Raw genomic sequence first — 26,803 nt, forward strand, 5'->3', positions numbered from 1 at the left:
GTGTTTTATTGTTGCCGTACTTCACCTGTAGTCCTTCTGCAGTGTGGGATTGTAGCTAATTGTACGGTGTATAGGATTTAGAGGTGGTACAACAGGAGAGGTAGTTTAGTGCTATGACTTGGTAAAGTGTGTTGGTTTGGTGGTAGAGATGCATGCAGTTTGCTGGTGGGAGTTAATAGTGTGATGCTATTGAGTGATCTTTGGTAGCGGTGGAAGTGTAGTGGTAGTAGGTGGTGACATAACGGCAGGGTTTGACAATGTTGTAATGGTGAGTGGTACAGTTGCGCTGTTAGGTGGTAGTGCAGTGGCTTGGTCACTGTGCCATGATGGCGTATGGTTATCGTTTTGTGGTGGGGGAATTGTAATTTTGTGATGTGGTTAATAGGGTGCTCTTGTTTGTGTGTTGCTTGGCAGTATTGTTGTGTTGGATGTCATTTAATGGTGGGGGTTGATGCGGACTTCATGTGTTAGCTACTGTTTGGTGCAGTGGTAGCTCATTGGTATGAGGCGACAGTGCAGTGTTGCAAGGGTAGTGTGGAGCTGTGAAGTGTAGATTATTTGCTGGGGTATGGCAGTGTAATAGTAATGGGAGGTATCATGGCACTTTCAGATGGTAGCATAAGTATGGATAGAATTGTAAAGTAGTTGTGTCTGGCAGTGTCAGACTTGAATTTATAGTGATGGAAGTGCAATGGTGAGGGGTTGTGTGTTGAAGACCTGGCATGGGTAGTAGCGCTATAGTACTGGTGGTGATATGGTGATGATGGACGCTAGTGTGGTAGTATGTATTAGCAAGGGTGATCATGTGCTGAGGCTGGTAATACCTTTTTGGGGTTGGCAATTCGATGCTGTGATGGAATAGTGAATTAACCTTGACAGTAACTGATGATTACTTGTAGTTTTGAAATCTTAAATAGTCTTTGCCTATGCCTTGTGCAACCAATAGCATGTAGGGAGCGAGATGTACTATTTTAACCCCCCTCCCCCCCTCCTCCCCCCTCCCCCCGATGAGGAGCATTCAAGCAAAAAGTCTGGAGTTTCAACTAAGAATTTTTTTTTTTTTTAATACCTTTCATGGTGTGTAAAAATAAATTGCTAAACTACTAACCAAGTCCAAGGAAACCACCATAGACCTGTCCAAAAGCAGGCCTGCGTAGTACCAAGACCACCACTTACAGCCCTTGCATGGCTTTGCCTTTACCTTTGTGAGAACTCATAACATCAAGCCATAGGGCAAGGCTTTAATGCTGACGTGGAGGGTCTTTTGTAGGTCGCTAGTTGAGAGAGAGAGGGGCAGGTTTGAACTATGCAATAAAGTACCTCCTACCACACATTATAATGATAATGCAGATCACTGATGAGCTCTAGGACCAGATAGAGGGACAAGGTAGAGTATCTTTATAAGTGGAGGGTCTTTTGTAGGTCGCTAGTTGAGAGAGAGAGGGGCAGGTTTGAACTATGCAATAAAGTACCTCCTACCACACATTATAATGATAATGCAGATCACTGATGAGCTCTAGGACCAGATAGAGGGACAAGGTAGAGTATCTTTATAAAGTTATGGCGGCTTCCAATATCCTTTTAAAGTAGGATGGTGGGTATTTCTCCTTATGATACATGGTCCCACCATCGTCGTTCCCTCCAATCCCGTAAGTCCTTGATGTCTTCACTCATTTATTTGAAAGAGATAATGTTGTAGACTTGGAGAATAGAACATATCCTTTGGTCTCACCAGTTAGTATTTTTTATTTGTCTGTAAAGACATATTAGAATCAGTTTAATATAAACCAGATTAAATAAAAGACTTAAGCTCAGAATGAATAGTAACAAGCCGAGAGATTATTTTCTATTTGTAAAGAACTAGCGTGCGCCAAAAGTAAACCTGTTTCCACAAATCTCCTTTTTTCTTATGATTTTATTTTCTACGAAAACTGTGATCAGCACAAAGTGCTTAAACTGTGGCTATATTGACGCTTTGTGACCTACCTTCCACCTTGGCTTCTTGCTCTGGTAGCAGGCATTACATTGTCACAACTCAACTGTAGTAAGTTATTGTAGTTTGAACAACTGTCTTTTTCTTCTTACAGGAAACTAGACATGCCACAATTCTATTGTAATAAGGAGACAAAAGACTGATTTTATAGTGGGATTGCCGGCTGTCATGCGTTAATGTACATGCTGAGCTTATTCTCTTAGCATTCAATTGCAGTTTTTTTAGTGGGCCTTACATAGTTCCTAGATGTACGCTGTTAACTTTTTTCCTGTGCGTAGTCGTTTTTTTTTTTTTTTTCTTTTTTTGTACTCTTTATAATACTTTATTCTCGTTTGGCATAATTTAACCCTTGCATCATCTCCACTACATCGTTTATCTCATGAACCTTCTCTTTGTTTTCTGTACCTAAACACAGTTACCTTGTCAATATCTTTACCTCTATTGAAGGTCGGTAACGGATAAGTTTGGGTTAGAATAGGGGTTTGAGTTAAAATAAATGTAGTGTTAAGACTTAGGGTGAGAGTCACGTTTAGGGGTTTTTTTTTTGGGGAGAAAGGAATGGTAGGAATAGGTTTAGGGTCCTTGCTGCAGTAAAGTTTAAAGTTCAAGGCCAATTAGTGGAAATAGTTTCATGGTTGGTTTTGGGCTTGCTATAGTGGAAAGGGTTAGCTGTAGGTGCAGGTTTCGGGATAGGCTTTGGTTTAGAATAAGGGATAGATATAGGGGTAGAGCTTGGGGTAGAGTAGTGTTGGTATAAAGGGTAAAGGAACAATTTAGATTAAGGGTTAGCTAAATGGTGAGAGGAACTGAGCAAGCTGCAGGTAATAGTGACATAATAGTTGAGGTGATTGTATCTTGCTGTGACCTCTCTACTGGCGCTGTAAAACAAAGCAAATTGAAGCAAATATTGTGTTAGAAGAAGTAGTGACATGTATTGCTCAGCTGCTGTTTAAAAATGACCAGGTTATTTCTGTATAATAAACATATCTTTACCATAACCCTATTGTCTTTTGCAGTTCCTGTTCCTGCTTCTCATTATCTTTATTGCTGAAGTTGCCGCCTTTGTGTTGGGATTTGTGTACCGTGGGAAGGTAAGTTTTAGTTTGAGGTATTAGGAAATCTATATGCAAAGCCAATTAAATAATAATAAACACGTAGAAAAAATGTATTGTAGGAAGCAGTTCAACCAGTAATGTTTTTAGTTCTGTTTTTCTTACTGGTCCTTCCTATATTTTTTTAATTTTTCAGTTATGGCTGAATGCCTATGCCTGCAATCTTGACTTGTTGCCACAACATATTTCTGCACAGCTGGTTGTATACGTCTTAGGGTTAGTAAGAAATGGTGTTGCCTTTCTTTCTTATAGGTGACATACTTGTAGTTGTGTGATTTTGATAAAAGTCCGGCCTATGTTTGGCATCACCTTTCATAACCCTGCTTTGGCCAGGGAAGAATCCAGTTTACGTGTGCCATCCAATTCTCTGTAGGCTCCAGAAGCATCCCAGGGTCCAGTGTTCCTACAGAGTCTGAAGTGGCAAACTGCGCCTTTATTATATGTAGAGAGTAATGACTTTGCTATCAATGGTTACTCCTTTATTGAGGAAGTGTAAAAAAACAACTTACTGTTTTTTTTGGCCAGTCTGCCTTTTCAGTGCTTGCCTAAGTCAGTGTGGAAGGCCTTTCGGCTTGTTCTGAACCACTTTTCTAACTGGTTCTGGAATACTGTCAGTTTTTTCATTGGCCTGAACCAGCAAGACAGGTTTGTATTTTTATTAGATCAGTAGGGAAGTGTATTGCACATACCTTTTTAAGGATCTTTTTACCAGTCCTCAAAAGTTTACATTTTTTTTTTTTTTTTTAAAAAGACAGTGACTTTGGGGCAATCCGTTAGACTTAGCCTCCATAACCCCTTCTCCACTGCTTGTAAAATCTTAGGGTTATGCTTTAAATCCCCAAAGATGGCTTTGTCTGTAATGAGATATTTCATTTTGTGACGTAATCTTGCTTTTTAAGGTTTGCCTACTGGACTGTGCATGCGCTGTCTGTTGCAAGACATTTTGTGAGCTTACTAAAAACATATAGTGACTTGGAGCCTACCCATTGTTTACCATTGGCTGGCTTTCCTGTTACTTCCAATTACTTGGTTCTTATTATTTGTGTCCTAGCTTGTCAGTCCCTTCCACGGAGCATTGACTCTTTAACATCTCTTTTGATTGGCTGACTTCCATGTTTCCACTGCTTGCTTTTCAAGCACAATTTTGTTCTTATGGGTTAAGCATTTCCTGGGATTGCATGTATTTTCCAGCTGTCTCCATTGTGTACTTCTCTCCACCTGCTGTCTGTCACCCATGTGCTTCTCTCTGCCGAGCTCACCCTCGTGTACTTCTCTATCCCTGACTACTTTCTTGCCCATGTGCTTTCCCACCATCTTCTCCACTTTGCTCTCATACACCCGTTGACTCCACACTCTCTGTGCTCTTTCTGTGTCTTCTGCTTTCCCCCACCCATGTCCTCTGTATTGCTTCCTCCAACCGATTCCCCCTTGTCCTCCTTTGTTGCCACCCTCACCAACGCACCTATGTTGCTTCCGCCACCATTACTTCCCCATTTACTTAGAAAAAAAACTACTGTCTTTTTCTTTTTATTTCTTTTTAGTTATTGATCCAACTAGAATTGTTAACTACAAATAAAATGGCTGCGTTCTATTGTAGGCGTGCATATGTACTCTGTGTGCTACAAAATGATGTGGTCAGCCAAGTCAAATGGCCTTTTTAAAATTCTTTAACCATGATGCACAGCATCGAGGATTGTGTGCAGCATAGCTAAAAACCATTGGCAAAGCCAGTAAGTTCCAAAAGCAAGACCTACTGGCTTCGTCAATGCTTCTTTACTTGTCATATGTTGTCTAGAGAACCAGAACAGTTGCTAAGCGACAATTCTAATGAGGGATTATTGGTCAATATTGATTTCAAGTGTTAATACAGGTTTACTCGATGTCGATGTATCTGGTTGAAGAGGGTGTGATTTTTAGTATCGGTTGAGTAAACTCTTACCTTAGCCTCTCAAGATTTGCATTGATAAGTACAGCTTCCCAAGGTGGCAAAGGTTCACACTTCGACCAAATGAAAAACCATAGACCTGCTGATTTGTGCCCACTGACCTCGGTCAGTTATGTGTTGCGTCCGTAACGGTGACATCTTTTGAAGAAGAAAGACTACTATGGTCTTACTGCACTGAGCAGAACAAATTAGGACGGCCAAATTATAAATGGACAGTTTTGTGCTAGTGTTATTATTCTTTACTCTGCAAAACTTTATCAATACAACTCCTAAAAATTAAGATAAGCCTATTAGGAAATGCCCCTGAGTTTGGTAGAACGGAGGCATGGGCTCAATGGTTAACAGTTTTGCCACTGCACTACATATTTAATTCCACCCAACTTCGCTCTCTTCCATTCTTTCACCTTTATTATGTCTCCAGATTCCTTTTTTATTTTAAAGTTTATTTTACCATCTCTTTTCTTCCTTACTTTTTCCTTCCTCTTTTCCTTTTCCTCTTGCTGTCTCTCCTGCTCCTTTCGTGCCTACCGGCTTACCTTCCTTACTTGCTTACCTCATCCTCTCCTCACTTTCATAATTTCCTTGTTTCTTCATTTCATTTGTTTCTCCCTGTAGTCCCTTTTTCCTCTTACTTAGCTACGTCGTCTTTCCTCTCCTCATTTTTCTCTCCTCTTTCCACGGGCCTTGCACTTGTCGAGTACCATTGTCGATACACAAGTAAGTATGAAGCATCATGTGGTTTAAAATGTCTTTCTGTTTAGTGAGATTATAACATGTACCTGGTACAGATATTTTTGCAATCTGAGGGGCTAAGAGGCTCGCATTGCACTAGAGCACCTTTCATCCTTCATAGGCATGACACCATAGACCATTTCTAATATGCAACACTCTGCTGGCCACCAGTTACCCATATTCCACCTTATTCATGGCAACGTCTCTGGATTACAGCCGAGTGCAGCTTTAGTTCCTGAACTTGCTTTTCGGTGATGACCATTTATTTGACCTGACCGTATTAGGGAACTTAGAAAAGGTTAAAAAAGGATGCTGCCACAGTAAAATCAATAACATTTTTGTGACACTTGCCATGTTACTGTAAGGCTAATTTCATTCATAGACCAGACGTTAATCTTTGAGCCACCACACATTTGTGCCACAACCACCGCAGCAGCGCTACCAGGTTCACAGTACCAATGCTTCAATTGTTGCCCAGACGCGCACAGGCATATGATCTTCACAAAGAAGCAAGGTTGTGTTTGTCATTCTGCCAATCCAACACAGACCTGTTGGGGGAAACAGAAGTGTTTTTAGCAACATGGAGGAAACTCTGGCAGGTGGATACTAGATGCAATCAGCAGGGATTACTGTATTGAATCTTACCGACTACATGTCTCCATAGACCCGAAGTAAACACAGACCAGACCATTTACTGGGAATATATGAGGGCTACTCAAGGATGCCAATGAATTGCATCCTTTGGCAGAAAGCAGCCAGGATTATAGTTTTTGCTTCCTCCTCTACAAGGATGATTTCTTGCGACCCATGTTAGACCTGAGACTACTAAACTGCTTTGTGCGTGTGCTGTGCAAGACATCACACTGTTGCTGTACAAAGGTGACTACACAAGGACCCACGACCTTGGAATGTTTCAGTCTACATCTTGATGCGTCCAAAACACTGACTACCTGAGATTCATTCTGAGAGACGTGCACTAGCTTCATACTGCTCTATCACTTGCCATCAAGTCTGCACCAAAAGCCTTTGTCAAAAAAACTCTCAGTAGTCGCTGCGTACGTGCACTGTCGGTTGATCCATGTCTACCTATTCTTTGATGAATGGGTGGTGGTGAGTAAGACATCCATTCAATGCCTGCAACAAACAAAACTGGTTATTCAGTTGTTTCCAAACTGGAGATGATTTCCCTGTACCACACATCACAATCTGACATTGAGGAAAGTGATGTGCCTTTTGGGCATTATGCCCTCTATGCCAGACTTTAGATGAGGCAGCCAATGTTAATAGGCGACTGTATCCTTGGAGAATCTCAGTCCGGTAATGGCTTATCTTCAGAACACACTACGGTGGTGGATCACCACAATCTGATAAAAGGCTGAGCATACTCGGGCCCATGCCCGCAGGTAACAATTACCACAGACCCCTTTATAGGATAAGATACTACAACAATGAAGTACTTGCAGGAGCACATAGGGACATTCCACAAGGGTTGTCCTGACTAAACCTTTGTGCATTAGTAAAAAGCATTTGCCTGTTGTCTGAATTTGGGCATGGAGTGGAGAACAATCTCCCAAACAGGTCAAGTAGAGATACAACCCTTGTACTGAAGTACGTCACAAAGTGGAGAACACCTGATTTAGATGTGTTTGCTATGAAGGAGAATATAACATTCTAAAGCAACCACATGCCCACTACCCCAATCCCAAAGGAACACACTGTAGATAAATTGCTCAATGACATTTGCCTTTACCCTCTCTGCAGTTTCGGTTACATGTAATAAAGATGATGTGCCCAGCACCAATGATGATGATATTGGTGGCTTCCTCTGAGGCATACCAGCTATACACTTGCCATTTAATGACAGAGAGAGCCAGTATAGCCTTCTGTTTCAAAAAGAAGGGACAAATATATACCCCAGTCACAGGTCTCTGATCAACTATATACCACCTGGAAGTTTATAAACTTGCCTCCATATTTCTTGGCAGTAGTAAAGGATGCATCCTGACCTACTAGGCATGCTTGCTACATAGTAAGATATAGACTGTTTGACCATCTTTAGTGGTACTTCATGTTAACCAGTTACATGAGGCAGTTCAAGACACTCAGTATTTACTATTATATGATCAGGCCTAATGTGCATGTCGATACATGTGTGTTTGTCACCCATAGCAGTCTACTTACAAAGTAGGAAACACCAGTCCATATTCAGAATCCCTGTGATTATTGCAGTGGTCTTTGCTTAGGCTCCTCCTATGACGTTTGTAATAGCATCAGTGTGTTTGTAATGAATGTCGATAATTATTGTTGTGACAAAGCTCGTTTTATTATCTCGATATCCACTGGCCAACTGGTTTAGGTTGTGCAAGTAATATGATTAAAAAAGATCCACATATTGGCATCTGTTCTGGGGTGTCGTGGACATTTTATATATAATTTTGATTTGATAAACTATTTGCTCAGTTTTTATGATCTTATCTGTGTGGCCAGTTTTTCATTTCTTTAAACTTTTCCTTTAGATCAGGCCTGACTTGGATAAAAGTATGACGCAAGTGTTCCAGAAATATGATGGGAAAAATCCGGAGTCCAGAGCTGTGGATTTCTTGCAAGAACAGGTAAATCATATTTTGTTTTCATACACGTTATGTTTTTCTTTCAGAATTTGAGGTACTGTGGACTGCTAAGTTGTTACTTTGCAAAGTGTGTAATTCAGCTGAATCGGTTTCTAAAGCTGCACTACAGTGGGCAGCTACTTTAGCTTAACACTGCACTACAGTCCGAAAAATAAAATACATTGGCGAAAAAATGCTTTGGATCATAGGTTTACCTTGACTTGGAGATTTCCTGATTGCTGTTGAGGTGCTGCTTGGGCTAGATATCTGCAGCAGCACTACTCGGCGACACAGGAGGGAGCAGGTGCTCTACTCTGCTTCCTTCGCCTCACGCAGCCAGAAGCCACTCTGTGCAGATGGTGGCCTTGTCTGGCTGGAGATCCCCAATCATGGGATTCCCCTCAGCCAGGTTCAAAGCTGCCTTGACTTGTGAACACTGCTGATAAAGCCTGAAACTCGAGCAGTCTAACCTCACTAGATCTTACCTCCCTAGAGGAAGAACCATACATGGTGTGGCTCTAGTCCCCTTCCTACCAGATAACCAATGATCGCACTACCAGAGAAGTGGCTTGGGCATTCACTCATCGCTTCCCTGGTAGCCATCTGTAGGACATCCTCTGCCGGGCTTGCCATCAGCCAAGTCCTCCGTTACACTGCAAGCATTGGCCATAATGTCAGAGGCACAGGTTGAGTAGCGTGAACCAAGATGCGCCATGTCTCAGCCCGAAAAGATTTAGGCACTCTATTATTAATACTAGATTTAGTGAACAGAGGGGACAGTTGAATATCTGTTCGTCACATGTATGTCCTTCTTTGTTTGAGATACCGTCCTAGAATATTACAAATATTTTAGAAATCTTGATGGCCATGTCAGGTTGGATTTTTTTCACTCAGCCAGTCCTCCTGCAGACTTCACCTACTGTCTGGGCCGGACTGGCTACCAGGCGTTTTTTGGTGGGGTGGCAGGGTGGGGTCCAGATTCACTGCTGAGAGGGCTTATTTTGTTGCTGGGGAGCTGCCGGCACTATAATGAACAATACAAAACAAATCGCTTTAAAGCGTACTTTTTAAAACATTTGTATTGCATTGCTTATTAAGAAAAGCCTAGTAGCCAGTCCGGCCCTGCAGACCGTTAGCCTGCCAATACTGTCTATTAAGACAAAGATGCACCTGAACTGGAGTCAGATGGGGCCTATTTTAGCAGCCAGAGTATTCAGTTCTAGAAGAGTGGGATCAGCCTCTTTCCTCTGCCTTGTACATTGCACACGACTCATTCAAGGAAAGCAGTCACTCTGCCCACTACCTAGCTTTATATTATGCGGCATTCCATTTCAAATCCGTATGGGCTTGGTAGCCGTGCCAGGGTGAGCTGGGAAGCCACAGCCTATTCTGGATTTCCGTTAGCAGTGCCAACAACAGTTTTGCTTGCAGCCAGTTTGCGGACCCTGCTCATAAAGCCAAAGGGACAGCCATTCCCTAAAGCATGTCGGTCGCCCTAGTCATTGCCCAAATCTCTGCCTATCCCACAAATGTCTTTCAGGACATAATTATTACCCTAAGGGATGACCACAGCCTGAAAGTAGTGAGAACTACCAGAATGGCTAGATTCCCTCGCATTCTCTCCCGCCGCACATGCATCACACAACTCCACTGGCTCCCAGTTCATAAACCAGCACCATTCAAACTCTTCACCAACACTATCAAGGCACTACATAACACCGGCCCGCATTCCTCAACAATCGCATCTGCTTTCAGAATCCTTTCAGAACCCTCCGCTCTTACGGACTCCTTCTTGCACAAATTCCACGCATAATGAAAACCAGATCTGGTGGTCGAGCCTTCGCCTACATTGCTCCTAAAGCATGGAACAACCTGCCTCTGCACATAAGAGCCTCCTCCTCACTACTTGAATTCTGCAAGAAGCTGAAGACCTGACTTTTCGATTACTCCCACTAGGCCATAGGTGTGCCTAAACTCTCACCTGCTCAGTGCCAAGATACCCTCCCGAGGGATAGTGCACTCCACCAATCTGTATAACCTAAACCTATACTCTCTCCTAGACCTCTTTCACATAGATCGCACCAAAGTCATCATGTGGGCGATCAGCTCTTTGTGGGGTTCTCTGGGACAAAAAAAAGGACTTTGTTCAGGTGAATAGTCTTCTGCATTAAGATCTGATAAGCATTGAGGGCTGAGTCCACCAGGGCAAAGACTGCTACCACTACCTTGGCGCACTACTGCCTTGACAGCCAGGTCAGATGGGAAGGACATTTTCCCCGTTTGCTCCTGCAGGTTTTTTTGGTATGAGCTCATTCAGCGCTTAAAGTAAAATAAAAATATAGGTACCCCTAATTACGTTGTTGATTATGTACATGGAATGTGACCTTCTGCAAACTCTTTCTTGATCCACAAAATGTCACACGCCACATGCTTGCAGTCATTTTGTAGTCCATTTCATTACTAATGCTCCAACGAATCCCTTGACTGCTCTTTTGACATAAAAGTACATTACAAAAAGTTGTAGATTTGCATTTATACATCATGAGAATTCCCCTTAAAAGTTAAAATAAGTGCTTTTCGAGTGGTTGCGTGGTTGTACAATTGCACAAACCTAGAAAGTATCTTGCACTGGAGTGTTCTGACCATATAGCAGTAAAAAGGTGAGTTACTGACTTTTCTCACTCCTTCTTTGGTCTGCAAACAGGTCAGTGCTCTCATTGAAGGCCTCACCAGGCTACTTTCCCTTTGTTTAATTCTGCCCAAACATCTCATCATAAACGAGTGAACTGAGATTTCTCCGTCAGCCAACTGCAAGGCCAAAAAGCATGTACTCAGACCTCTGCAAACGGACCTTGCACACTATCCCAGTCCATTCACTCTTTTCTCACATCAGCAAACCACCAGTTTATTTTTGCAAGACTGCGTCTCAAATGAGAAGTTCCATCCATCCATCTCACCACTTGATTTAGCCTCTCACCACACACTAGGCTCAAAGTTACGCTTGGTGGGGAAAAAAACATGGTCGCACTAACAGAACATTTCCATGTGTCCATCAACATACTTCACAGGTGCCAGTCCTGTTTACGACCCAAACTGGGAAATATTCTACGCTCCTCACCATAGCAGATGCCATTTCATTCAGCAAGCTTATCCTCCTCAACCGACTGCAGCCATTGACTCCATCCCATGAAATAGCCAGGTAAAAATAAATGGCGTAAGGTTTGAGTCGACATGCACAGTTTGGCATTTTGATCAGTGACAAAATGCCAGCAGACTGCAAGGCTCTCAAGACTCTTTCTATTTTCTTCACCATCCAGTTAACTTCTGCTCATGAACATCCTCCTACAACAGTGTCCACTCTACCTACTATCCAGACAATACTCAAAAGTATCTACAGATGCAGGGCTCAGAAAATTATTTTGAAAGAGTGTTCGCATAACTTCTACATCCTAGAAGAGTGAATAGCTTTGGGTGGGCTCAAGCGGAATAGGTCAGAAATGATCTGATAGCCTCTTATTCTGCTAATGCAGAATTTAGGAGCGTCACAAACTTACCTGAAGCAGTCTTCAACAACCAAAACCTTAAGGGAACACAAATTGGACACTAACCATTCACAAAATGTAATGATCTTGATGGGCAGCCAATCCATCTATTAGCAAAGCATGAACAACGTGTAAAGAAACAATGGATGAAGTGGACCATCTCAAATCCAACTTTTTTTTCAGTTCATCTTTTTTTTCTTCAAATATTGATGCCATAAGGTCTTCCACAGAGCTAAAGCTGTCTGCTAACTCCCTAGCTTGACCTAAATACCCCAGAGTACACCTCTGCAGCGACCTCACCCTACACACCCTAGTGAGTGCTGTTGTCAAAGGAACCATCTACTGACTAAAACTTCTTAGAAAGATCATATTGTACTGTGCCCAGGAGCACCAGGCTGTTGTGAGCTCCATTGTAAGAGCTGAGCTTTTCCGTTTCAACCGAGTTGCGCAGCTAGACATCAGTGATTGTTACAGATATTTTTCATTTTTTCTAAATTGTTTTGATTTTACATTTTAGCAATTTCCAATGTCTGTTGTGATTATTTTATAATAAATTTAATTGTAAGTTTTGTAAACATTCCTAGAAGGTCTGAACCACAATAAGCAAACTAAGCAGAAATGTAAACTGTGCCATAATGAGCTTCCCCAAATACCAGATAGATTAAGAAAAACACAAAACGGAGCAACCAGCCTAGCCACAGAATTTAATCCAGTATTCGCAATGCCAATAGGTCTGGTGTTGGCTGCCGGTTTTTTGACCTTGTAAAAGCTTGCTTTATTTTGTCATAGTTTTTGAAAAGATTTATTGTTGCGGGGAAGCTGCGGGCCCTTGACAATATATACATTTTAAAAAGTTCAAACCTATTTTTGTGGTCTTGAGAAGCATGCATTGCCATAGTAGTGCCTGGCACAGAAGGGAAGTAATTTGAGTGAGGGTCTGCTTCCTGTGAAAGAGCAGAATGCCAGCACTTACAGTAAAGTTATCCTGAGGCTGAAGGGCTGTCCTACTGCTTCATGCTGTAGTAGGTGAAAGAAAAAGTTAATGACAAAAAACCAGACCAGTGGATGGCTGGCTGAAAACCCCTAGTAGTATGTTGTATATAACATTTTAGAAAAATCAGAAGGCTTTGGGTAACATCTGGTCTATAAGGGATACCAGATTGGCTAAAACATGTCTCCACTTGCTTTTTTATAAGGGCCAAAGTCCAGTTTTGAAGGCCTGTACCTCTCGTTCAAATGCATTTCAGATTTTCTTCACCTCTTTCCATGGTAAAATGTAGTGACATACCGTGTGATACCCTCTCCACTTTGACAAGCACCTAGGACTTTCAGCTTCCTATGCATACACATTCAGAGCAGTAGTGAATAAGCTTTATTGCATGACCGTAACAATTGGAGTAGCCTGTCCCTGCACATAATGACCCCCTACCTAATAAAACTATCTTTTCCTATTTCCACTTTTAATATTGGTTGAGGTATAATGTGGATTAATTATCAATATGCTTATTTCACACTTTTTTCAAAGGAGAAAAAGCCAGTGGTGTACTGTTCTATTCGGCATTGCATTTTTATGTCATGACTTTGACATCATGTTTAACTGAGTGGCTTTTATTTAGGATAGGCATCTGTGTAATTGTGCTACAGGACTAACTACATGCGTTTTTGTATTGACAGTTGCAATGTTGTGGTGTGAATAATTCCACCGATTGGGAGCATATTCCTTGGTCTAACGGCACACACAATAACACCGTTCCCGAGAGCTGCTGCAAGCACAATGCTGTAAACTGCACAGGAAGCCTGGCTGAGCCTGCAAAGCTCAACAAAGAGGTACGTGTGGCTCTGTGTATGTCATGTAGACTTCTCTAAATGATTAATTAGAATTGTAGTCATCCGGATGGTCTGAATTTCCATTTTCCATTTCCAAACAAAAACTGTTAAACCAGGGTACTAATTGAGTCTCCCAAGATGTGCCACCCACGTCACTCCGATGCAGTAAATAGCTATTTGCCTCAAGTCCTTAATGAAATGTGGGAGAAAGGGAATTAATAAATTGGGAGGGGTTGACCCACCAACATGGTCTGGCTCTGTCTAGCTAGGTCACATCACAGTTCACTAAGAACTTTGCTCAATCCCTGGTAACCGTTACGCAAGCAACAGCAGGCTTTCCTCTAGGGTAATGTGAAACAGTTCTGTCATAATCCCGTTCAGAGGGCCATGGGGCATGCAGGGGTTGCTGGGTTCAACTGTGGGGGTTTAGGCCTTTCACTCCTGATGTCCTGGGGCTCGACCTACTATGGATCCTGAGCAACTGGGCCAAATATCGCTTTAGCACTTGCTTCTCTGTAGTAGAGCAGGTCGAGCAGTCAAACTATTTTCAGGGAAAGGGGTTGGGCGTCGGAGGGGGGGGGGGGGGGCACAACTTGGAATACAAATCATTGTCCAGTATAATATTTGCTTTTATTAAAAAAACAAGTATTTATTTTACAGCTACCACCACAAAGGGAAATACGACATCACAAACTAGTTCACTGTCCCCTGAGGGACACTTTCCTAGCTCTAGTCATAGTGGTTATTGTGCTATCTGGAAAGCAAGTGTTCGAGGCATGTGGGCTGCTGAATATATATCTGTGCATAGATCGCCGCCTAGTGTTGGGTCCGGATGTTTGCACGTTGTTGTCCTGGAAGAGTCTTCAAAGTATCCTGAGATGGGTGACTCCTCCCCTGGACAATAGTGCGCATGGTCATCCTCTCCATCCTCAGATTGTTTTTTCCGCCATTGGGTTCGGATGTGCTTATCTTGACTCAAGTTAGGAAAAACTTTTTTCAGGCCAAAAGGCCTTTAGTTCGCGTCGGTACTGTTCTCGATCAGTATCGACAGTTACTTGTTAGTTTTATTAACTTCTAATACAACTTTTTTCGCATCGACCATCGACACCATCGACGATGGAATCGAGGACACCATTCAAGCGGTGCCCTGTTTGCAATGCGAAATATCCCCATATCGACGTCCACCCGGTGTGCAACAAATGCCTTTCACCGGATCACGACGAATCCACATGTATGGCCTGTGCCCGATTCCGATCCAAGAAGACCCTTCGGAATCGACGAGCGGCGAGACTTGAAGCGCAGCAAGCGGCACCGGCCCCGACCAACATCTTCAGCGCCGAGGACGAAGATGTGGAAGGCGTGGAGAACCTACCCTCCAGCCCCGCTTCCGAACACGATTCCGGATCGGAAGACATCGAAGAACAACTATTTCACAGAGATGAAGACGACACCGAGGTAGGAGACTACGATGAGGCCTTAGGGGCCGAAGAAAGTGGCTCCGGTGACGAGCAAGGCCTACCCGTACAGACGGAGGATATCCCAGTGCGTCAGTCTGTGGCTCCGGTCGAGGGATCGCCTTCGGGCCTTACCCAAGACCTATCTCGCAGTTCTTCGGCCCCGCCCTCGGGCCCGGCCTCGGACATTCAGCGACAGCCATTAGGACTCAAACCGGCTGGTTTCCCTTCCTCGAAACCGAAACCAAAAGTCGTGTCGGTTCCACAGAAACCGAAACTGAAAGTGGTACTGGTCGGATCGAAGCCCACTGCACCTTCGACGCCAGCAAAACCAGTCGGCACCGACCGCACCAAACGGGACTTCGGTGCCGAACTCGCAGCAGCAGACGTCGGCACCGACACACGGAAAAAGGCCATCGGCACCGACAAACCGCCTCGGCACCAGGCACCGAAACAATCGGCTCCGGCCACTAAGGTCAAAATGGCCACTGCGTCGCACACCACTTCGAAAGCAGCACCTAAGGCCCAATCATCGACGCCATCGACGGCTACCGCCTCTCCTCGACTCGATGACCCCGTGGCCCCGAAGAAGCCCACGCCTGCCTCTACTGAACCGCTCGGCGCCAAACAACCGTCAGCGCTCCAGGTGCGACAAGTTGCAGAGTCCTTGCAACGCATCAAAGAAAAGGCAGCCCTCCAGGACACATCGGGCCCCGAGCCAAAAAAAGCTCAAAAAGCTTCTCCAGCCACACCTCATATCACTTTTGGCCTGCCGCCATCCACGGCGCCAGAAATGTTTGAAATAAGAACTCGTGTCACCCAAACTAGGATCACACCTGCCGAACGATCTCCTACGGAGACGTCACCATCCCACATCATCGATGCCGACACTGGCAGAATTATGCTCCACAAGCGGAGAATATCTTCCAAACACACTTTGGACTCCTACCGGATCCCGCTGAAGAAAAAGCTGCCAGTAGATTCGGAGCCAGTTCTTTACGAACGTCTCCATACCTCCTACCCGGATCCACAGTCCTTCTCCCCGACACACTCCGAAACCGACGTTTTGGAGGACTATATGGGTGACGATGTCCCCTACCCAAGAGAGATGGACCCTGAGGGCCAACAGGACCCTGACCAGGCTTGGGATGACCCTGTAGACACAGGTGCACCTATGGATACACAGGACACGCAGCTCTATGGCGCAAAAACGTCTCCCACAGAGGACACTGCCGCATTCAACGCCCTGATTGAACGTGCTGCGGAAAATCATGGTGTGCAACTCCACTCTGACACAATCGACGACGATTTTCTACTGGATACTTTCGCATCCTCAGAAAGGAATATCAAAACTCTACCCATGCTGAAAGGTGTCCTCAAACCAGCAAAGGACATTTTCAAAGAACCCACCAGGGCAAGAGTGATAAACCCCAGGATCGACAAAAAATATAGGTCGGCGCCTGGGGACCCTACGTACATTAGAGGCCAGTTGCCTCTAGATTCCATAGTAGTCGCAAATGCTCGCAAACGGGCGCACTCGCAAACTGGGGATGCTCCTCCCCCGGACAAAGAGTCCAAGGTGCTAGAGACCTCCGGCAAACGAGTTGCAGCCCAGGCAGCTAACATATGGCGTATTGCCAATACACAGGCGCTCCTAGCTCGCTACGATCGCGCACACTATGACACATTAGAAACCCTACTACAACATCTCCCTGACCAATACAAAGAGGGAGCAGAGATCCTCATCAGGGAGGGACAACTCCTCACAAACGCATCCATTAAGTGTGCACTGGATGCCGCAGATACAGCTGCCAGAGCAATAAACACCAGCGTCATGCTACGACGACACGCCTGCTTACGAATCTCCGGATTCAAACCTGAGGTTCGAAATAACATTCTCAATCAGCCGGTCAACCCAGACTACTTATTCGGGCCGGAAGTTGACGCCACCCTAGAAAAAATAAAAAAGGACACAGACACTGCAAAGTCCATGGGGGCTCTCCAAACACAGACCTTTCGAAGTGGCTCCTTTCGTCGCCCCGGGAATAGAGGAGCAGGCAGAGGACAGGGGTCACAGCACACCTACAACAAGGGCAACACACAGAGTACCTACGATAAAAACACCTGGGGTGGGTATCGTGGCTCCAGCACAAAGGGCAGAGGACGCGGATACGTCAATACCAGGTCCTCCCCCAAGAACAAACAGTGACGCCCTCTCCCTTCCTCCCGACCACATAACACCTGTCGGGGGAAGGCTACAAAGGTTCCTGTCCACGTGGAACTCAATCACCACGGACAGGTGGGTCAAAGATATTATCAAACACGGTTACTGCCTAGAATTAACCTCCAATCCACCCACAATACCGCCAAAACACCGTCCAATCCACCCACACTACCGCCAAAACACCGTCCTATGTCCTCAGAGCACTTAGCGCTCTTACAGCAGGAAGTGCTAAGTATGCTGGAAAAAGGCGCAATAGAGGTCGTACCCCTCCACGAGCAAGGCATGGGGATATACTCCCTGTACTTCTTAATACCAAAAAAGGACGGGTCACTCAGACCTATACTAGACCTGAGGCCCCTCAACCGCTACATTCTGTCAGAGCATTTCCACATGCTCACCCTACATCAAGTCCTCCCGCTGCTCAAACAGGGAGACTTCCTGGCAACGCTAGATCTCAAAGACGCATATTTCCACATACCCATTCACCCCTCACACAGAAAATATCTCAGGTTCACTATTCAAGGGCAGCACTACCAATTCAAGGTTCTCCCCTTCGGCGTGACAACAGCACCCAGAGTTTTCACAAAGTGCCTAGCTACTGTGGCTGCACATCTGCGGAGGCAACACATCCACGTCTACCCTTACCTGGACGACTGGCTTGTTCAAGCAAAGTCAGCCCAGCAATGTGCCAGCCACATGTCCCACACCATTCACCTTCTTCACAGTCTGGGGTTCTCACTAAATTACCCAAAATCACGTCTCCAACCCGCACACGTACAACAGTACCTAGGTGCGACCATAGCACTCTGGCAGCCACAGCTCAGCCAAATTTAGTGAGAATCAACAGCATACAAATGCTGATTTCCAAGTTCAAACCACAACACTCCCTTCCTGCGCGAGTGTTCATTCAGTTGATAGGCATGATGGCCTCCTGCATCTTCATAGTCCCAAACGCGAGACTACATATGCGCCCGCTTCAGGAGTGCTTAGCACGTCAATGGAATCAGGCTCACGGGCAACTGAAAGACCTAGTGTTGGTGAGCGGTCGGGAATACAACTCTCTGCATTGGTGGAACCCACAAAACCTTTGCAAGGGCCGACCGTTCCAAGAGCCTGTTCCACAAATAATGCTGACAGCGGACGCGTCTCTCCAGGGATGGGGAGCTCATGTACTCAATTACACGGTGCAGGGACTATGGACAATACAACAAAAGAAGATGCACATCAACCTTCTGGAACTGATGGCGATCTTCCTAGCAATGAAAGCATTCAAAGTACACTTGTGCAACAAAGTCGTGTTGATCCGGACGGACAACATGACCGCCATGTACTACATACAAAAGCAGGGAGGAACACACTCTCCACAGTTGTCTCATCTGGCTCAGAGCATGTGGAAGTGGGCCATTCAGAGGAACATGTTCCTCATGGCGGAACACCTCCCCGGCAAGGACAACCAGATGGCGGATCTGCTCAGCAGACACAGCCACCAGATGCACGAGTGGGAGTTACACCCCTCAGTACTCCAACCGTACTTCCAGCAGTGGGGTCATCCAGACATAGACCTATTCGCCACAAGCGAAAACGCAAAATGCCAAAGCTTTGCCGCCAGGTTCCCACATCCGCGGTCGCAGGGCAATGCGATATGTATGAACTGGTCCGGCAGATTTGCGTACGCTTTTCCCCCAGCACCATTGATACCGCTGGTGGCGCGCAAACTCAGACAACACTCACTGACACTCGTCCTGGTTGCTCCAACGTGGGCACGCCAACCATGGTACACCACCTTTCTCGAACTTTCCGTGGTGCCGCATCAAAGGCTGCGGATCAAACCCGCGCATTTGATGCAGAACCATGGAGAGATTCAGCACCCAGATCCGCAACACCTGAACCTGGCAATCTGGCTCCTGAAGTCCTAGAGTTTGGCTAACTGAATCTGCCACCTGACTGTATGGACATCATTAAGGAAGCTAGAAGACCCACTACCAGAGCTTGCTATGCAGCCAAATTGAAAAGGTTTGTCATTTATTGCAATAACAATGACATTAACCCGCTAGACGCATCCATCCAAAACATAATTTGTTACCTATTACACCTATACCGATGCAATCTGGCATACACCTCAATACGTGTCCATTTGACAGCAATATCCGCCTATCTCCAGAACAGGCAGCACCTCTCTCTATTCAGAGTGCCTGCCATCAAAGCATTCTTGGAAGGACTCAAACGAGTAATTCCTCCAAGCCACCCACCAGCTCCAATGTGGAACCTCAACTTGGTCCTCACACGCCTGATGGGTCCACCCTTCGAACCTCTACACTCATGCGAGATTCAGTTCCTCACCTGGAAAGTAGCTTTCCTAGTAGCGATCACTTCTTTGAGGAGAGTTAGTGAACTCCAGGCACTAACCATTCAAGAGCCATTCATACAGGTTCACGCAAACAGGGTCGTACTACGTACCAACCCAAAATTCATGCCCAAAGTGATCTCGCAGTTCCACATGACTCAAACTATTGAACTGCCTGTCGTCTTTCAAAACCCACAAACTGTCGCAGAAAGAGCACTCCATACACTGGATGTAAAGAGAGCCCTCATGTACTATATAGACAGGACTAAAGCCTTCAGGAAAACAAAACAACTTTTCGTTGCCTTTGCCCCACACCACAAAGGTAACGCCATCTCCAAAGCAGGTATAGCCAGATGGATCGTTAAATGTATTCAAATTTGCTATCAAAAGGCTAAACGCACATTAACGATTCCCCCACGAGCCCACTCAACACGTAAGTTAGGGGCCTCCATGGCTTTCCTGGGAAACATTCCTTTGCATGATATATGTAGAGCAGCCACCTGGTCCACTACACATACATTTACCAAACACTATTGTGTAGATGTGCAATCAAAACAGCAGGCAGCTGTAGGACAGGCTGTTCTCAAAACTCTTTTTCAGACCGCTGCAGCTGGCACTGGTGGCAGCCGCTAATAGAGGGTACTGCTATGTATTCTATGCACAGATATGAATTCAGCAGCCCACATGCCTCGAACTGAATATGCTACTTACCAGTATGCATCTGTTCTTGGCATGTAGGTCTGCTGACATTCATATCGCCCACCCTCCTCCCCGGCGCCTGTAGCAGCTGCAGCTCTCAGAATTACTGTAAGCATGGTCCTCACTTTCTGTATCTACTCCATCACTGCCACAATGGCGAAAAACAATCTGAGGATGGAGAGGATGCCCATGCGCACTATGGTCCAGGGGAGGAGTCACCTATCTCAGGATACTTCGAAGACTCTTCCAGGACAACAACGTGCAAACATCCGGACCCAACACTAGGCGGCGATCTATGCACAGATATGAATGTCAGCAGCCCTACATGCCAAGAACAGATGCATACTGGTAAGTAGCATATTCATTCCCTGGGGGCTAACTGGTTCAATATTAGTCTTAACCTCACCTGCTGGGTTGGAGCGACCGGAGTTCCTGACCGAGCCCCCTTCGTGGGCTCTGGAGCTGCAGCTGCTGTCTCCTGTAAGTTCATCGCCCGCGACCTAGGTGGGCTCTGCTCGGCCCTCCTCAAGTTTCTCACACTCTGCCATGCAGCTGGTGTGGCTGAAGGTTTTTCATGGCTCCTCAAAGCTGGAAAAGCTCTTTGGACCGTCCCGTGGTGAGTCGGGTATGTGCGAAAATCCTGACGCTGATTCATAATTGTTTTGAAGGCCTGCAGGGGTCACAATAGCGGCCTCTCTCCTCCAATGACTATCCCGATCTGATTAGACTTCTTGCTTGGCCCGAGTGGCCATCTCTGGTCACCATTTCTCTACTGCACACGGCCTCCCGTCCAATCGGCACAGCAGGTTGCTTCACGTCGGCCCCTCCTTCCATACGGGGTTGCTGGCTCACCACTGCACATGAGCCACGGTCAACTCAGTACTGCAATCTCTTCACGGCGGCCCCTCTTGAGCTACTGGGTCACCTGGTTCTCACTGCACACGGGCATTTACTCGGTTGGTGCAGCAACGGTCACGGCTCTCTTCACAGCTGACCTCCTCTACATACGAGGATTGCAGACTTTCCCTGCACACGGGCAACAACCCAATCGGTGCAGCAGCCCTCTCCTCACACCTCGCTAAGGGAATCCGATCGGCAGGACTCCCCTCTGGACTTCGCTCCCTCCAGTGCTCTCCTCTTCCTCACTAAGCACACTGGTCTTAGCAAGCATCTGAGTCTTAAGTTTATGCTGGGAGTCTGTTTCCTTTTTGAAGTGCTCGCTCCTCTTCCTCCAGAAAGCAGTCTGTCTCAGCAGGAGTGACTCCAAAGCGAATAGCCCCACATCACAGGTCATGGGAATGACTATGAGTTCACAACTCGATGTTTGCCAAAATGATATTTTATCAAAAGGTTAGCCCAGGCCCTCAGCCCTACTCTTTATGATTCTCATAGCAGCTCAATCTCCTTCCTGAGATGTGCCCAGGCCCCTTCATCTTGACCTCTCTCTGAATCAAAGAGCGCCCTTTGAAGTGTACTGTGGAGCCTGGCTTCCCTCTCTAGTGTGTTCCACCCAGCTCTCAGGAATGCAGCAATACACAAATCTTCATGGGACTGTTCCTCTACCTCCTCTCCGTATGTTTCACGATGCAGTCCAGGATCTCCCAAAGTGGAACAGAGTCTACCATGTGTTGTACCACTCATAGGCACACATACACCCAGCACTTGCATGACATACTGGCAGCCCTGTAACTCCCAAACTGGAACCCAGAGTTTGCCATGTGTTGTACCACTTATAGGCACACATTCATCCAGCACATTCATAACCTACATGCACTGCACATCACTACACCCTTCATTGTAGGCACACATACATCCAGCACAAGCATATAACATGCACGCACCGTACAGTGCTGCATTATCCCTGTATTATACCATTCACAGACACACATACTCTCAGCAAATGTACACCACCCAACTTTACCTGAGTGAGACTGTAGTTCTTACTCAAGTGATACAGGTAAAAGGGCCTGTTCACTCTTACTGGTGATTACACGGTATGCTTACACCACCGCACTCGTGCTGCCTAACTCCTGAGGAAGGCAGTGGACCTTTCACCTCAATGATGGTAATGCTTTGGGGCGCCCTTCCTGGTCCAGCAAGATTTTAATCTTTGAAACGTGAGACAGGCCTATGTCATAGTGCACACACATGATTGTGTTTTCCTATGAAAACACAATGCGCGTCAGGGATCCAGACATTAGTACAAGCTGTACCAAAAACATTAAATGCAAGAATATAACGCAGTCATGTTTAGAAAAATCAAAAAACTATAGAAGGCAAAGTGACCAAAATGGTCAAAAGAGGATTGAGGGAACAGAAGAGAATGCAGCATGGGGAGGCAGCTATTGATCCTTAGAGAGGATGTCTAGTTCCTTCGGTTTAGTGAAGAGTAAGGTTCAGTTCAGGCATCCTCGCAGGCTGGCCAGGCAGTCATTTGTTCCTCATTCTGATGAGCTGGAGGTGAGGTGGCATTTCTATCTGATGCACTAGTCTGTGAGTCATCACATACTCTGGGGCCAGACTTTGTAGAGGTCCTACCGTAAGCCTTACACTTTTACAGCACTTTCTATCTTACTTGCCTGCAGACTATCCTAGAACCTTTTGGCAAAATGGTAGAAGACGGGCTTCCATCTCCAAAGCTCTTAGTTCGCTCACAGTTCCAGCCCTATGGAAATTAGGACCCACTCATCTCCCTGATCTGGGAATTGGTTTGTCCTCACTTTACCATATTGGTGGAGGACCAGATTAAACTATTTAGTTTGTCAATAAGTTTCCTGATGACCATGCGAAAGCATCTCCATACCGTGCTGCCCCCATTACAGACACCCTGACAGCACTCTTTACACCCTACTAAGAGGAGCAGTCATTACTGAAAAAACTCGCTCTACAGAGAGTAGCAGTCTCGCACTACTGACTGTATTCTCATGGTCGAACAGCACCCTCGTAACCATTGCAGACTAACAGTCTCAATACAAACAGTTCTCTCACCCCACAGCAAGTAGCAGTATCACTGCACATGCTAGTAGTCGCACACTACTGAAAGCACTCGCACCCTTCACAAGCGAACAGAAAAGTCAGTGATATCTTCAAGGAGGCATTCCCTCATTTGCATTGGGGCGTCTCCCATGCAAATGAGGGAAATGCCTTTGCCCCTGCGCAGTATTACTGATGCGGGCGCAGAGCCAAAGAAGCCTGCAGGACTCCCACCTCAAACGTGGTGTGCCTCCTGAGAGCCACCCTCTGCAGAGGGTGAATAGGGGGCCATGGACCCACCTCCCCGACATCCCCTTGCAGGCGGGGGCAGTCACTGACTGCACCTCCCTGCAAGTGGATCTCTATTCCCCTTTAAAAGTGAAGATGGGTTGCTGCCTACATAGTAAAACAATGGAGCTCTGTATTTCACGTGAATGCGCTGCCCCCTGATCAGCATGAGTTCGCGGCTGCCCTGGGGGCAGCTCTTTCCCTATAATGTGCCACACTTTCCTTCATTGCGCCAGGTGCAATGAAGGAAAGTGTGCCACATTTGTAATGCGTCCCCGGTTGTGTTGTACAGAGTAGTACGCTGTTATTATTTAAAGCTATTGGAAATTAAATACGGAAAGCAGTGCAAGTATCAGTACATCTTCTGTGAGTGTGTGTTGAAATGTGAGATGTTTGTCGTTATGTGCATATATATCGGTCTGTGCGTGTATGTATATATTTGTGCAAGTGACGTATCTAGTTTCCTGGCAGTGCACAAGTTTGGGAGGGGAGCTGCAGCGGGTTGCCAGCTCATAAATTCAATCTATATTTCCACCAGGGAACCCTGGTGCCTAAAATACATAAAAACGATATGTTTTGACCAGGCTAGAAAACACTCGTTTTTATGTGATTTTGACACCAAGTTAATAAAATGAATTCATCATGGATCCCTGTGAGGGCTGCTTTTCTAAATGAGTGCTCTCTTTTTTTGTATTCTGAAAACTGTTGGTGAAGAGTTTGAGGCAGAGATAGAATACTGTTCGAATGTAGCAGCTGCCCGTTTTCGTACAAATCCTCCCCATCTTCTAGCCAAATTCCTACATCCTTGGCAAACATAACCTTTTAATATAAAGTATTTCCTTTCTTATGTTATAGGGCTGTGAAGAAAAACTGGACCATTGGCTGCAGCATGTCCTCAGTTACGCCTCTCTTGTTATCCTTGGGTTCGCAGTTGTTAAGGTATTTAACATTCTTTATCAGACACTGTAAATGCAGCTGTGTTCAAGGAAATTTAATCTAAAATCAGCATTTGGAATGTAATGCTAAACGCAGTACTTAGTGTGAACATGATGATGGGGGATGTTGGTGCAATAAAATGCTGAGGCTATGTCAGTTCAGAACAAGTTCTGAGGGAATAAAACTTCTAGAGTTTAAGAAGGTTCCAGTTGATATACTGTGCTGCTATGCAAATATGAAGGATACAAAAAACAATGTACAAATATGGGTGACTACATTTACGGTATTTAATACCCTAACCAGCAGTGGTTATATCCGGAGTTACTGGAATACCTGTATCATAAAAAGGAAATCATTCAGACCCAGCAAATTACCGCATTATCTCATTGTTTGATGGGGTTGTGAAAATCCTTGGCAAGATTTTCCTAAATCATATTCTAGCATGGGCAGAAAACAAGGCTACCTAAATGATGGATTGTAGTATGTGTTGCAGTAGATCACATGCTCTGCAAACTCCTTCCATGTAATGTCGTGCATGTACGTTTGCAGGTTGATTTTGTTCAAATAAGTATTTGGTCTTGAGATTCTCATGACTTCTACCTTAGCCTACAGTACACAAAGACAGACTCCATCTCGGATTGCTTTTTTCCTCCACTGAGCCTGGACATTCATTGAAAAGATCCTGGATCATCGAGTTTCTAGCGTAAAACTTTTAACATCATTAATCTGATTTTCAGCAAAGGGCATTCGAGAACTCCACATCGGCCACGACTGGTACCAAAGGATTTGGTTGTAGACAATCCCGAACCGGAGGACTCTGTCGCGGAGCAACACAGACAGGAAGACTTTGTTGTGTAGCTGGTCGTAGGAGTATGAGTGGTAGTGAGTTTGCAGGACACACCCTTCCAATTTTACCTAGACGTAACCCAAAATTCCACTTGTAAGGCCATCATTGAGTAACTTGTGTTTGATTCAAGACCTCGAGGAATCGAGTTGCTATGACTGTATAACATTTAAAAACAAGATGGCCATTTGGTACTGGAGAGTACATCTCTGGGCCTATTATAAGATGTGGTGGCAAGATCCCTTGGTGGACCAGAAGACATTGAATAACAAGACTTGGAGTCCGAATGACCTTCTGGCGTCCTACTGCAGTAGGATAATGAATGGCCCTGACACCCTTTCCTTGGATGGCTTCTGAAGAAGAGGTCAAAACCATTCTAAAGGGGAAGCATGCACAATAGACAAAGTCCACCTCAACAACAGTGACCCTGGACTGACCCATAAGGTTTGGCCTCAAAAACAGTTTTCGTGGAGGCCAAGTACCATTTCAGGCTTAAACACAATCCTGAAGGCCTCAACACTCAACAGGCTTGGTGACATCACTGGAGCAAAGTGCTGATAGCCAGGCTCAGCTTCGGGAAACTTAGCCAAAAGTCGAAAAGGTCGCAAGCAAGCCTCGAGGGATAGGCCTGACTCCCTCAATGCTGAAATTGGTGGCAAAAACACCCTTCACACTGGGCATAGCATCTAGTGAGGCTATTCAACTGCTTGCACTCCCAGAAAATCCAGCTGAAGCTCTCTAATCATCCAAATTCTGGGAAGATTTTATAGAGGCCTCCCAACACCACAGGAGCCTGATCCCAATCCCCTGATAAATAGAAGCCATTTCAGGAGATCTAGAGCAGGGGTCTTCAAATGTTTTAAGCCACCCCCGTATTAAAAAATAAATCATTGCCCCCCCCCCCCCCCCACCCATAGAATTTCTTCACAATTATCCTATTTAATTTTCAATGTTTAAGTATGTCTTGACCTATTAAAACATTAGTTATCTAAAACCTTTTTAAAATGCCCCTTTACAGAGTTGCTGACTGCTGATCATTTTATTTTCAGCTTAAAACCAAGCACAGCTGTACACTTGATGCTTCTTTTGACCTGAGCCTTTAAACCCCGCCCCCAAGGATCTGTTAAGGCCCCCCAGTTTGAAGACCCCCCAATCTAGAGGAATACCATGTACCTAATGGGTGTGGGGGGGGGGCAACCAATAGTCCTGTACCTCTAACACCACAACCTCTGCTGCTTCTACCACCATCACCAGACCATGGCCACCCTAGCACTGTCTCCA

At 45.3% G+C, this 26,803-nt stretch overlaps 1 protein-coding gene across 1 annotated transcript in view; it reads left to right on the top strand.

The window, feature by feature from the left end:
- Window positions 1-26,803, top strand: part of LOC146863944 (tetraspanin-36-like) — a 120,009-nt gene that overhangs the window by 54,883 nt on the left and 38,323 nt on the right. Inside the window, exons 3-6 of the mRNA XM_085629715.1 lie at window positions 3,010-3,084; window positions 8,299-8,394; window positions 13,608-13,760; window positions 24,598-24,681. Coding sequence (XP_085485841.1) covers window positions 3,010-3,084; window positions 8,299-8,394; window positions 13,608-13,760; window positions 24,598-24,681 — 408 coding nt within the window. The remainder of the gene's footprint in view (window positions 1-3,009; window positions 3,085-8,298; window positions 8,395-13,607; window positions 13,761-24,597; window positions 24,682-26,803) is intronic.

The sequence above is a fragment of the Triturus cristatus genome, chromosome 2_1 (genome assembly GCF_964204655.1).
Source record: "Triturus cristatus chromosome 2_1, aTriCri1.1, whole genome shotgun sequence".
NCBI lineage: Eukaryota > Metazoa > Chordata > Amphibia > Caudata > Salamandridae > Triturus > Triturus cristatus.